This window comes from Calidris pugnax, unplaced genomic scaffold (genome assembly GCF_001431845.1).
Source record: "Calidris pugnax isolate Ruff unplaced genomic scaffold, ASM143184v1 scaffold18, whole genome shotgun sequence".
In the NCBI taxonomy this organism is placed as follows: domain Eukaryota; kingdom Metazoa; phylum Chordata; class Aves; order Charadriiformes; family Scolopacidae; genus Calidris; species Calidris pugnax.
Genome location: NW_015090812.1, coordinates 7,268,411 through 7,282,260, shown reverse-complemented (window position 1 = coordinate 7,282,260; position 13,850 = coordinate 7,268,411). Strand labels below are relative to the sequence as shown.

At 42.3% G+C, this 13,850-nt stretch overlaps 1 protein-coding gene across 1 annotated transcript in view; it reads right to left on the bottom strand.

The window, feature by feature from the left end:
- TRABD2B (TraB domain containing 2B) overlaps positions 1–13,850 on the bottom strand; it is a 300,643-nt gene that overhangs the window by 108,317 nt on the left and 178,476 nt on the right. Inside the window, exon 4 of the mRNA XM_014938939.1 lies at positions 12,216–12,390. Coding sequence (XP_014794425.1) covers positions 12,216–12,390 — 175 coding nt within the window. The remainder of the gene's footprint in view (positions 1–12,215; positions 12,391–13,850) is intronic.

The following is a 13,850-nucleotide window of genomic DNA, read 5'->3' as shown; positions in this document are numbered from 1 at the left end:
TTCTGATCCCCATCTGTATTTTGCTCTGGAAAGGTTTCAAGTACTGTCCTCATCAAAATGTTTTCTGAGCATCTTCTCCAAACGCTGACAACCATCCCCTTGTCTGATAAGCTTATGTTGCAAAACTAGATTTCCTCCAGGTCATGCTTTCCTCTTTCTTTTGTTTCTTAATTTTGTTCCCCATTGCCAGTGAGCTGTTTTAGTTCTCAAGGGAATGACCTTCGGTCTGGGGAAAGCGTTCCTGAACTCTGCACACAGGAATGCTGCCCCAGGCTGCCTCCTGGACTCGCAAGAGTTTCTGATGCTCTTTTCACCCCTTGGCTACTTAAGAACATTTTTGGCCATGGTTGATGGCACACTTGGCCAATTAGCAGGAGTAACCCTGCACAGTTTGAGTGCCCACGACTCATTAGGTTTATAGAGAGTCCTGGAGCCATGCCTCGGTCACATTTACAAGCCTGCTCCCTGGTATTGCTCTGGCCTTGAGAATGAACACCTCATTAGAGGGCAGCCCAGAGGTAATATGTGGCTCCTGAGATACTCTAGATAATTACTATTTACCCCAAACACCATTGTTCTGTTCAAACCATGCCATTACTGATGTATGGAGTACACACCACGTCTTCCTGCATGCAGAGGAACCAATAAAGGGCAGTTGCCTACAGAGATGTGTCTCACCTCCCTCTCCCATAGGGACTCCCCTAGATCTCATAAAAGCGGAGCTCATGCTGTGCTCTTTCAGTGGATGAGCACTATGAATTTCTTTTCCTTCTATGCAATCACTTATTTTCATGAAGCATGCAAAAACTTATTATCTTGGAGACTCTAGCCACCTGTCAGGTTTGGTTATAATCAGCCAACAGATGAAATATTTACGAAGGGGAAAGACATATTCACACACACCTATATACACACACGCATACTTACAAACACTGTGATTGCTTAAGCCTCATTTCCTTAGGAAACCAGATTAAAAATAGCACTGATGTCAATAATGAAGTCTTTATTTCTTTGGCAGATTTCTGTTCCTTTTAAACCAATCCTCCCAGTGAGAGGTACTGCAAAATTTTCAACTGGAACCAGACCAGATCGCTAAGTGATAAGAACCTCACAGCAGTTTTGCTGTACCTCAAACACCTCAAGGAAAAACACAAAGTGAATGTGAATTCAGTATAAATACTGAATACTGGTGCTGAATTTCATACGGAGTTAACCCAGTGGTGGCATTTGATTTTTCTCTCCAATTACCTTCAGTGTATAAATACAATTTTTAAAAGTTTGCAAACCTCAGTATTTAAGGTATTTCCCATAATAAAGTACAGAAAAAGACTAAAATTACTCAAGTTATTTATTTTAGATACAAGACACATAGGTTTCAGTCCTTCAACATTATTCCAGGAAAATGATGGAGATTTCACTTTTCTGCCAATAACAGATCCAAAGCTGCACTTCACCAAAATGTTGTGTCTATATTAAAAAGGTGTTTGTAAGTTCTCTGGCAGAATAATTTTCAGTGGATGAATAACAGGCTAATCAAAATCAAAGCATTTGATTGAATCTCTCTCAAAAAACCAGAAGAAGTTTCAAGGTGGATTCATCTTCCTCTCTGCTTATTCATCTGCTTCCTCCTTCCCACTGCCTGCCTGGAAGTCAATAGGCGTAAAGCCTGGTAGTCCTGAAATTTTGCCATGTTTCAGTTGAGAACTCTTTAGCAAATGGGTCTACCAAGAGCTAGACCTCTGGGGCTACCTCCAAGCCAGTCACTCGTGGGCTTCCAGAAGTATCAGCTCTGGACCTTCTGCCAACAGCAATGCCCCAGTACCAGCACACCAGCATTTTTTTTGTTTGTTTTGCTAAGAATTTGCTAAGATTCCCCACATTTTCAAATTTCACTACTAATCTTTTTAAAAAACAAATTGAAACAGCAACATTTTCCACAGATTTGCAGTTGCTTCTCACTCCCCATCAGTCAAGTCCAGACCCAGGGTTTCATTAGGTCCATTGCACAGAGCAAAAAGGGAGCTGAGACTCAGGCACAAACCCGAACTCCTTCCAATTTTGGGTGGCAGATTCGCTATTAGACTTGGGTTTTAGCCCAGTTTCAGTTGCCACTGAAGCAATTTTGTCCAACAGACCTCTGCTGCTTTCTGCAGGCCTCCATAAAATGGCTGAACAGTGGCAGAGTTTGTGTTTTGAATGTCTATGAGAGGTGAATAACTAAAGTTTATGACATCTTTTTGCTGGCTGGAGCTCTAATTATTTCCCTTCTGCTTCTCTAAGTAATTCTATCTTCAATTTACATTTCTGATATTTAAATATTTTTTTGGGCAGAGGTATATTGCGCACACGTTTTCTTTTCCTTGACACAGCTCTTCTGATCTACCAGAGAAAATAACAATGGAACTGAGATTTAATAGGTTTATAAAGAGGGTATTGATGTTTTCCAGTAATGTGAAAGCAGCAGCCTAGATTTAAGAACTGAAATGACACATAAACGTTGTCTCATCCAGGTGCACATGCCAGTCACCTTGATGTCAGTTGCAGAACTACCATTAATTCAGCGAGAATAGGATCTGATCCCAAATCCATAAATCCTTTCTCAGTAAGTTCGCTCTGATGGTATTCCTGGCATAGCCATGACCAAGAAAACCTGGAACTCTCACAAGAACGCCCAATTTAATGAGATTTCCAGTCCTAGTTTCCATACCAGTAAAAATCCTCAAGAAATCCACATAATTTACAGCCAGGCTTTTTAAGGCTTTCAGTTTCACATCTACTTTTGCAAAACAGCTAAGTCCAGCCAGCAGTCATGCCCTGTCTTTTCCAATCCACCAAGAAGATCACTTGTTCTTCTCCATACACTGTCCTACTGCAACTTGGCCCTAAAACTGGTCAGAAATGGCTTGAACCTGTAGGAAACCAACAACAGCAGTACAAACTGATTCCTTTCCCTACTAAATTCCCTTCCCAGCTCCTGCCCGAGGGTCTGACAGGGAAACTGCAGGGGATAGAGCTATGGTGGTCTAGGATGCCTCGGGACATCCCTGCTCCTCCCCTGGTGGTCAGGAGGGGCAGAAGAAAGGAACATGAACCCATGTCAACCCCATCAGATGTTGATTAATTGTGAAACACTAATGAATGTGAAACACACATTAATGTGAAACACTAATGAAGGATTTGTGCTAGCATATAGGGCTCTGAGTATAAACAAAGGGAGTAGCCGAATTTCCTTTTGCTCTGGGACACCACCACACAGCAGGGTGACTGGAAGCACGCTTGGGTGTGGAGACATCTTAATCCCTGCAGGTAGCACATAAAGGTATCCCAGCTGAGATGAGGTCCTCTGATCCTTTGCAATTTGTATCCTGTTTGCCTTTTCACACGAACAGACCACAGAAACCTCAGCATTAGAGGAACATTGTCAGTCTTGGGGTTCTCCATATCGCCCTTTTAAAATCTTCCCCATAGCACTGTTAAAGCTGGTTGGGAATTTTCTGATGAGACAGTTTTTGGGATAGAAAGTGATGAATTGTCTGGCATCCATATATTGATTTCAACACCCTGGTTATGAAATCTAGAGTTATATGGGACCTCTGCCTGGTCTCTTGAGAGCTTGCAGGGTGGCCTGTGGATCCACAGCACGTTCTTGCGTGCATGTGGGGGTGAAAGAGTATTTCATCCCATGTTTAAGCCCATTCCTGTTCAGCAGAGTTCTTAAGCCTGGGTGTAAATCTCTCACGATTCTTTGCAGTTGTGAAAAGAGAAAATTTCCTGAATTATGTCTACATTTTTATATATCAAATGTTGAAGAGAAATACAGCAAGGGCATAGCCAAAATCTCTGCATTATAGGACAGGAGGGGCCAATATAGTTTTCTTTTCTTTGACAACAGGCAGGCAGAATTAGGCTTATACAGTAGAACTTGGCACAAGCATAATAATAAATACGATATGAAAATGTCAGGGACCCAGAGGAGCTGACACTAATGTATGTGTTTCTTTAAACCAAAAATCCTACTGCGTACAGGCAACTTTCCCCATTCATCACGGGAAGAATTACACCAGAGATGGTAAATGTATACACTGCGGTTTGCAAGACCCATTTTATTTGCTTTTAACATTTACTTGAATACCTGCAGCTAGCAAACATAAAGGCACGGATTTGGGGCTGTACCCTACGTGAGCGGAGCAAGGATGAAAGCAACAGTGAGAAGTGGCCAGGCAGGACTCCCTGCTGAGCATGATGAATTCTCCACTGGACCAGAGGTAGTCAGGGCTTGCCCAGCTTCCCTCAACAGCTTCGGTGGTGACACACCAGGAGAAAAAGCAAAGTGCGAGGCAAATGACATGAATCTGTTCTTTCTCTTGCCTTCCTTGGTTGGCACATGGGACAGCAGCCTCAAAAGAGCTCTCACCATTGCACATGCTATACTGTTTCTATAATTAATATCTTGTTATACAACAGGAGGTTTTTTTTTCAAAATCAGAATTACAGGAATCAGCCTTCAGAACGGTAGTTCCCTTTTCTCAATAGGGCAGTGCAGGCAGGTTTATATTGGCCTCTAACTCAGGCACTCTCTCTTTGCATTCAGCTTCAGGTAAAAAGCAAATATTCTGAGGCTTCCAAGCCTCCATATGATACAACATCAGTGTACAGTTAAAAAGTTACCCTTTCTATTTTTTAATTTCATTTTTATTTTAAAAGGCTACAGGCTGGATTTGCACTTGGAACAAGCTTTTCCCCAGTGGAGTATCTCCTGATTTACAACAGAGTGTCTGAAAAGAGAATCAGGCATTGCCTGTTTAATGCAGACTTTTAAATGAATCAATTACATGGCTTTGGTCAAAATTAGCATTCGAGTATATTTTTAAAAGCAAAGTGATACTTTGCCTTAAAACCTGATAGTAAAAGAAGTCTATCCACAAAAACAGGCCGACCTCACTATAAGCATCTGGATGCCCAAATAAACATGAGCAAAGGGAATTCTAGCATCTGCAAACTGTTAATTCACCCTTTTCTTCTCTTTTGTAGGCTCGCCAAGTTCAATCTCCTGGTCGCCAACTTCTTGCTCCACTGAGACAACCCGTTGATGAACTGTGCCAGTGATGTCAGTAGCACCACTAATCAGCGTTGGACCAGGACGCCCGACCCGGGGGATAAAGTCTCTTTATATTCCAGCCTGCAAGTCTTTTCTTTCTTTTTCTTTCCCCCCTACTCTCCCTTTTCTTTCCTTTTATGCTCTACAGAGGATCCTAGGGGAAGAATAGAAATGGGAAAGAGCTACACAATTCTGGAGGAGGGAGGACCAGACCTCGGATGCCAGGCTGAGTGAGTTACACCCACTGTTGAGCTGCCGGGAACCTCGATTTGCTCGCAGCAGAGCATCAGCTGGGAGCTTGGAACAGCTCTTTGTGCATTCAACATCTGTAAATCCCCAGTCCTCAGTGTGCACTTGGATGGTGGCCTCGAGGCATTTCCCTTTTGAAAAAAACCACTTTCAAGTAACACATGCAAACCTGAGTGCCAGATCTGGTGGCAGGTGCTAATGGCTTTCACAAAGGTTCTCTGGATTTTAATTACTTGTGTTTAAGCTGTGTATAGTATCCATCACTTCCTTTCCTCTCCCAAACTACTGAGTAGAAATATGGTTTCCAGTAACAAAAAAAAAAATAAATCTCACCTACGCCACCCCCCATCTTCTCTACATACCCCAATTTAACAGCCATCATGTTCCACCTCAGTTGTGGTCACCTTTTCAGCTGTGGATGGAGCACTTTCAAGACAGCTACATCATTTGGGTATCTTCCCAGACACTTTTTAGTTTTTGGAAAAAAATAAGCACATCTCAGAGGTGATCAAGACCATGCAAGACCCGAGTCACCTTGGAGACATCTGTCACTCCCTACTTACTCCAGAAGGTGAAGGGTGACCCTATTCCTCTCTTTGGTATCTCCAGTATCTAACAGGATGCGTGCTGAAATTCCCCTTGGGAATCCTCTATAGAGAAGACAAAAGGAAAGAGCTGGAGCTGAGGAGTAGGAACAGGAGATTTTATATTCTCGCTGTATTCACACACCAACCCCATCCTATAGAAAAGTTGCATAATTCTCTCATTCCCTAATAAAAACACAGCACAACCCACTTCTGACTCCCATTATGAAGAACCACCAGATAAGATTTACAGAAGACTTTGGAAAAAATATTGTTTGGGAGGTTGGACTAAATGACCTTTGAAAGTCCCTTCCAATCCGAACTATTGTATGATTCTATGAGTAATGTTAACAGTTTCATTTATGATGATCAGAATCATTGATCACACTGCCTGCCCAATGCTGGCTGAGAAAACTCTGCAGGATGGGGAGGGAATTCACCTGTTCTGAGGATAGAAGCGATCAAAACTCTACTTCTGCTGTTCCTACTCTGGGACAAATTCCTCTACTTTCATGGGAGCGCACAGACATCTATGACAAAGCCTGTATCTTTTCTTTCTTGTGGAACATCTCAGAAATTGAAATCTAATCCATCAACAGTTAGGTACCTAATCTCAGCCCCCTAAAATAAGCAGAAGAGGTCTGACATTCACATCCATCAATCCCTGTTAGCGACACCGACTTCATCCAGAGCTGTGTTCACCAGCCGGCTCTGGCTTCCACCACACCATGGGCACCAGCCCAGGTCTCCTCTGACCTCTAAGACACAGGGGGCTGCCTGGACCTGGTGGGGTGGGAAAACACGTGCTTTCCTCCACCGCAGGACTGTGGTCCAGAGACAGTTCTATTCCCTCTTGCTGTGGGACCTGCTATGGTACTTGCATTTCAGCTCTCCCTCAGCACTAAAATAATATTTTCCATGATACATTTATTTTTTTTAAGTAACCAAACATACTGTCTTAAAGCCTACTGATTTGGCTGCTAATAAACATCATGAACTGAAGCAGCATCCGAATTTCTGAAGCAGTAAATCCAGCTCTCAGTTACAAAACTGACACCTCGCATAAAAGCAAGCAAGAAAGAAATGCAAGTAAGTAAAACATCCTAAGGAAATTATCGTTCAAATTAAGTGCAGACATAAATTTATCCATCTGTTATCATAAGTGTTACACAAAAATTATTTGCCCATAAAAATGAAATAAACCAGAGTGATTTTTTTCTTAAACATTGACTTCATGTGTATAGTCTTAGTTGCCAAAATATTAACTCTTTTTAACAGCCCATATGCTCTTGGCTGGGTGTCCCTTTCTTGACTGTAAATGGACATTTATAAATTGCCTGTATGTATCAGGTCTAAGGTGCTTCACTGTTATTACGGATCAATAATTCCTAGCAACTCCGGATGGATTTTCAAAACACAAAAACCAAGCAAACCGCAAAATTTTACTTGAAAGTATTCTACTTTGCTACCTTTATTCATTCAGAGGGAAAAATGACCATGCCTGTTACCTGAAAAAATATCATTTAACTGCACAAACGATAAGTGCTGTTTCATTACTGGAGTACAGTTACTGTGAATATCGGTATGGTGAGATTTTCACATTAAGTCTGAATACGGTAAACCCTGGCAGGAGAAGAATGAAGTGTACAGAGCTTGGTCCCATTTTACCCAAAGACTATTTTTCTTGGAGACAAGAAAGAAATTAAAGTAGAAAGAATAAATGGCTATTTTCACTTCTACGTGTTTTATAATGGAATAAATTAAAATTCTGAACTGCTCCAATGCATTTAAATTGCGAGTAATACCATGGAAGGCAGGGAAGGGGGAAATCTATTGAAAAATCCACTTTTTAGTTTTAATAATGGCAGAAAACTGAAGAACTCCATTCAGAATTGAGTAATTTTTTTTGTTTTAATACTTCTGACTGGAACAAAAAAAAAAAATTAAATCTTTCAACGGCATAAAAATGTTTTGCTTTACTTTGTGGATCTAAAAACTGTTTTATCTCAGCTTGCTTGGATATTCAAATGCCTGTCCCCTTACCAATCCTTCCTTCCCAGGACTTGTCTGATGTTTCATAGCTTCACACTCACTTTTGGAACTGACAGAACCATCTCTTCTACCACGACGTCTTTGTGGCTCAGTTCCAAATGGCACGTAACAAAACACTGGGAATCCCAGTTTACAGACACTCAAACACTTGGGGTTTTGACTGACATCTGCAAGAACTGCTTCTGGAAAAGCAAAAGTCCAAACAGAAAAATTCTGTTTCCCCAAATGCCTAGTTTTCTACTGAAAAAACTTTCAGTTGGAAGACTTTGATCACCCTTCATTTAAAAGCAAGGTAGGATGAAGACGGTAGAAACTCTATATACAAATTATCTAATAACTAGACCACAAAACATGGGAAGTTGCACAGACAACTAAATAAATTGTCTGCTACATTCCAAACTTCCCGACAGTCACAGCTTCACTGGGAGATAAGCATTCTTCAACAAAACAGTAGTGTTTTTCCCAGGGTAACTCCTGCTCAATGCGAGTCGCACTCTGCACCAATTTCCACACAATTTTTATTTCCTGTATCTTTCCTTGGGTTTCATCCTCTTCCATCCAAAAACAATGGGGATGTTTCCCATGGTGACCTGACCAGCCAGGGCTGGAGGGACCAGGGTGCAGGACCTTGCCTTAGGTGAAGGCTTTTTGGGTCTTGCAACAAGAGCCTCTACATCTCCCACCACCTGCAGTCCCCTCCAGCCACATGCTCTCATCCAGCCAGGTGGAAATTCAGCTTACACTGGATAAATTATGGTTTTCCTCTTGGTATTTTTTTTTGTTACAAGGACACTCTGCTATATTTCAACCCAGGAGGGATTTCTGCCAGTCCAAACCTATGACACCAACCACGCTTTCTGCTGACAGACACGGGCATCCTCCAGCACCGACCACAAGTGCAGCAGTGCTGGACCCTGCACCACCAGGCAGCCAGGATATCACCATCTTGGTTTACAGCTTTCATCCTGTGAACTACTGCTTTTGGTCATGGTGACCCCTGTGTGTGATTGGGTTTGTTTTTTTGTTGTTTTTTGAAACAACAGTACATACTCCTGGAGGAGTCTATAAAATGTCTTGCTGCCACAGTCATTGAGAAGGATTCGCTGAACTGAACCAGGCCATGATTTGCAGAGACATCTACATCGTGTCTCCTGACCTAGTCAAGCTCATTAAACTAATGCAGTGTTAGACACTACTGAACTACCCATCCGTGGCACTGGGATCTTAAACCAAGCTGAGGGTGGTGTCCTAACAGAGCAGCAGAGCTTCCATTGCTACATGCTGCTGTGCAAAAGCCAGGTAAACCTAATTACAGCAGTCTCCAAAAGGTATGGCTCCCCATGGTAAAGCCACTGGAGGAGCCCATCGAGGCTCTGCCTCAGGAGGGTTGTTGTCAGGGTGGGACCCTGTCCCCAAGCCCCATCGCTCCAGTTACACCTGCGAGGTACAAGAGGCCACCAAGTCCAAATGAATCATCATGCAGGGCTTGGCAATCCTTCTTACAGTAGCCTGAGTCCATAACATTGCATTTACTGAAGCTTTAACAAAGTGCTTTTCTCATAACAGGCTTATTTTGTTAGGAAAAATATGCGTTGTCCTGATTTTTTTCACAAGCACAGTTTTATCCCATTCTTCCCTTCCCAGAAATTATAATGGAAATTATGAAACATGGAAACCAATTCATAATATACATATGTAATTAAATTATTATTCATTCATTAGTTCCAGTATCCTCAAAATAAATGGTTTGATGAGACATCATGCTTAGCATAAGAACAAAACCCTTTGGAGTACATTATTCAGAGTATGTTTATTTCCAAATTATTTCCCCTCCATCACGTCAGTCTTAAATACATAGGATCTTCAATGGAGTGAAATAACTTTTGCACTGTTCTGAGAGCAAATGCACTCCTGCAGACTCCATCCAGCCCATGCTAACCAAAGGTGCCTTCCTAAAATTTTGCACTTCAGAATTCATGGGGATATGTGAAAGCTTCAACTTTCATCAAAAACACCCTTCAGTTTTATGAAAAGCAAAACCAAACCCTCAAGGTTTTAGAAAACAATTTGAATTCATGACATACTAAAGAAACCCCCCCCTTAAAATTCATGAAATAGATATAAGAATGCAAAATACACAATGTATTAAAAAAAACCCACTCTTAATTCAGTGCGTGAAAAAAAAAAGCCAAGAAAAACCTTCAGGAGAAAAAACTGCATTTGAATCATATGAGAAAATGAACTTGCTTGCACTTTGGCCACATAAAAGTTTTGGCATTGAAAAATTAATAAATTTCTCAGTAGTTACTGCACGAAGGAAAAAAACACCCCAGAGTAGAGCAGAGGAATTAATTGTACTTAAAGCGAGGATGGCCTGCAGGGATGGCCCGCTTTAGTGAAAAAGGCCAAAGGGATGGATGGCGGAACAAAGCACCCAAAACAAAAAGCTTGCCTCGGCATCTCCCGCGCCCCAGTTTTCAATAAATCCTGTTGCATGTGTCTGCTCTGTCTCGTTACAATTTGTGCTGGGAAAAAGAAATAACCCAGTGAAAAAGGCTGTTTTTAATGTCACCAAAACCAGAGAGTAACGGACAAAACGGAACTTGCCCTTTATGAGCCAGCTTTCCCAAGTGATGCTGCCCCAGAGTTTCAGGTAGATGCTCTCAGATAGGGACAGGCAGTGGAACTCAAACCTCCCACAACTTATGCATTGATTTCCATAGAAAGCCATGTCTAATTAGTACCTATCTGCTTGATTTCACTTCTATTATTAACACATACAAATAGCTGCAGCAGATTGGATCCACGACCCATCTAGTCCAAGATCCTACCTCAAGCCATGGTCTGTAACAGATGCCCAGGAAAAATGTGCACAGAGCAGGGCAAGTGGGCAACAATGCCCAGTCTGTCCTCCCAGCTCCAGTATATACTGGCTAAGGGGCTTCTAAAACTGGAGATTACATCAAAACCATCACGTTTGATAATCTCTGATAAACCTCGCTCCATAGGTTAGATAAACTACTTTTTATGAATCCCTGTCCAATCATGAACCACCATGATATATTCTCCTACTGTAAAAGCAGTTAAGCAAAACTCCTCGGACAGAAATATCAGGCGAGCTTGAGATTAAATAAGCTTGGGAAAATTCAGTCTGGATACATTCAAAAAATAAATACATCAAAATGTATGTATCTCTGCTAAACCCTGCAGTCTTTAATCAAAATTCCCACTGAAGTGAATAGCGAAAGGCAAGTTGTTGCCAAAGTTCATAGCGAGAGCCATGGGATGAGAAGCAAAGTTCTGTCAAAAATGAGGAATTGTCAAGGAGAGGGAGCAGGAGGAGAGGATCGGTTCTCGGCACGACAATCTCAGGCTGCCTTGAAGTCGAGGAAGCTCAAAGAGCCCCTTAAGCCAGTGCTCAGGAGTCTGCTGAACTGGGGCCTGAGCAGCTATTATTTATACTCTTACCACACAGAAACGTGAATTCCATTGGAAAGGGGAAAAAAGAAAAAAAAAAAAAGGAGAAAAGGGACAGTAGCACGTACTGTCACAGACTCAGAGCTACTATAGATATCTTTGTTCTGCAGACTTTGTGGAGAGAATTTAAGCCAGCAGAGGGATGTGATGGATTTTTACTTAGTGATTTAACATGCTGGTATTTAGCTACACATGTAACTCACATGCTTGTTTAAGGTCTAAAACCAGCCACTCTGTACACACAACCAAAGTAAAGTCAGCTCTCGAGAGACCTTAGCTACAGCAACCCCAGAAGGTTCTAAAGCCCAGGGCCACCTCAGCCTGTGCCACAGCAAGGGTTCTGCTCCCTCAGTCACTGCCACCACTGCCAAGGATTGCAAATTCAAGGGCACGTCAGCCACCTCCTATGCCTGAGACCACAAACACAACCATGGTGTGAACAGCACCCAAGCAGCCCACAGGTTGGGCTGGGAAAGGAACACACACAACAGCACAAAAAGCATTAACAGCTTTATCTTTCTACAATCAGACAGAAAGCAAAGGAGTGCAGCCTGTCCACTGCCCAGCTGGACCCAGACCACCTCCTACACCAACTCACTGCACCTCAGAAGCAGGTTTAGACAAATAAAAGCTTCTGCTTCAAAGGTAAGTCCCCTAAGAAATCCTCCCACAGGACCAGAGACAAAACCCTGAAGCCTTCAAACCATTTTACTTCCAAATTATAACCAAGTAAAACAGAAAATTTCATGCCTTACCTGCTCCAAAGGCAAAGAAGAAACTCTTGTCTGTATTTTCCCTTAAAAGCGCCATCACTCTCTTCCCCATCCTCTCATTCCTTTTGTAGATGAGCTCCTGCCTGAAGTAGCTGTCTATCTCCTGAGCCGTCACCTGCTCGTGGGGTGGGAGTGTTGTGTTGATGAAATTAGGGACCTGAAATGGAGAGAGAGAGAGTAGCTCAGGTGATAGCAGTTAAGTAAACCCCCACACCCTGGATGTTTGAATCTAGCCTTATTTAAACCACCTGAGCAACATTATCAAACAAAAAGCCCACCAGAGGATGGGAGTTTGTGAGGTTGCTGGGAACTTTACAAATTAAAAACCAAATTACCAATTAACACCTTTTTTTTTAAAGTTAAACTAGTATTTTACTAAATGAAACTGAAGTTCACTTTGACCTTTTTCTGTTCCTTCAGCAGAATGTAATTCTAGGTGTTATATTTGGGTGAGTTACTAAAACCTTTACTCTCTACTTGTTTATCATAGTTTGTTGGCTGTTTAACACCAGAACAAGTCCTGTAATCAGTTCTCAGCCAAGGTCATCATGAACTTGAGTAAGGACTGCAAGATTTGGCTTGCAAATGCTCCTTTTTAACAACCTAACAGTTAAAAAAGTAGGAAAGGTTAGGAAATCCAGATATAGGAAAATGTAAATGGTAAACTCCCACATCTTTCTTGCAGCTTTAGATGCTATTAGGTCTCACCAGAGAAGACCATGCATAGCAGCACATAAATCCCTGGAATATTCCTGATATTTCCAGGAAGCAGAAGGGATTTCCACAAGACCTGCTCCCTCAGTCCCCATTTTTGTGAGAAGAGAGGTTTGTAGGCCCAGAAGAAAAGTGGAAACCCCAAGGCCTGTTCGAATCAGGGCAGCAGAACTAGGAATGGACTGAGACCCAAGCTATAGCAGACAGACAATTGAGAAGTCCCTGAATGTTAGGACAGGCAACTTGTTTTGACACAATGAGGGTCCACGGTCTACCATGAGAGTTTGGGATCCCAGAAGCCCTGCAGCGAGAGGTGCTGTAGGTGGGCCGTGTTTGACGACCACTAACAGGACCCAGGCACCTTCTGGTGATTTTCTGTGCTTCACCACTGGAAAGCAGCTTAAGCTGCAAAACCCCAGATTCAGGTTTCTGAGTCCCCGGGTACACTTAAAGCTGCCAGGATTTCCAGTGTTAATCTGTGTCGGTGGTAAATGCTGTTGCACGAACAGCCCTTACGGGGAACATCCCTCACTCACTGTGCTGAAAGACTTGATGCAAGGTCTCTGTTACTTTGGTTAATTCTTTCTCTGGTTTTCTACTATACCAAATTCTTGTATTCATTTTCTAAAACTTGCCTTTAGTCTCCACTTCTCAGCCCACCTCTTACCCTCCCACTTGGCCACATGATTTTATGACAATTTTTGTCTCTTCCCACCCTCTTCACTCACACTGCCTCTCCAAAAGCTTTCAGCAAGTTTTAGGGAACAAACTAATTTCCATGTTCCCACTGGCTCTCCTTAAAGCTTTTTCATTGCAGCCTCATCTGCAGCTCTCCTGGTAGGGGAGAGAGTAGCAGAGATTTCTCACCTTGCATTATGCAGAAGGACAAGTCTAGGCCTTGCT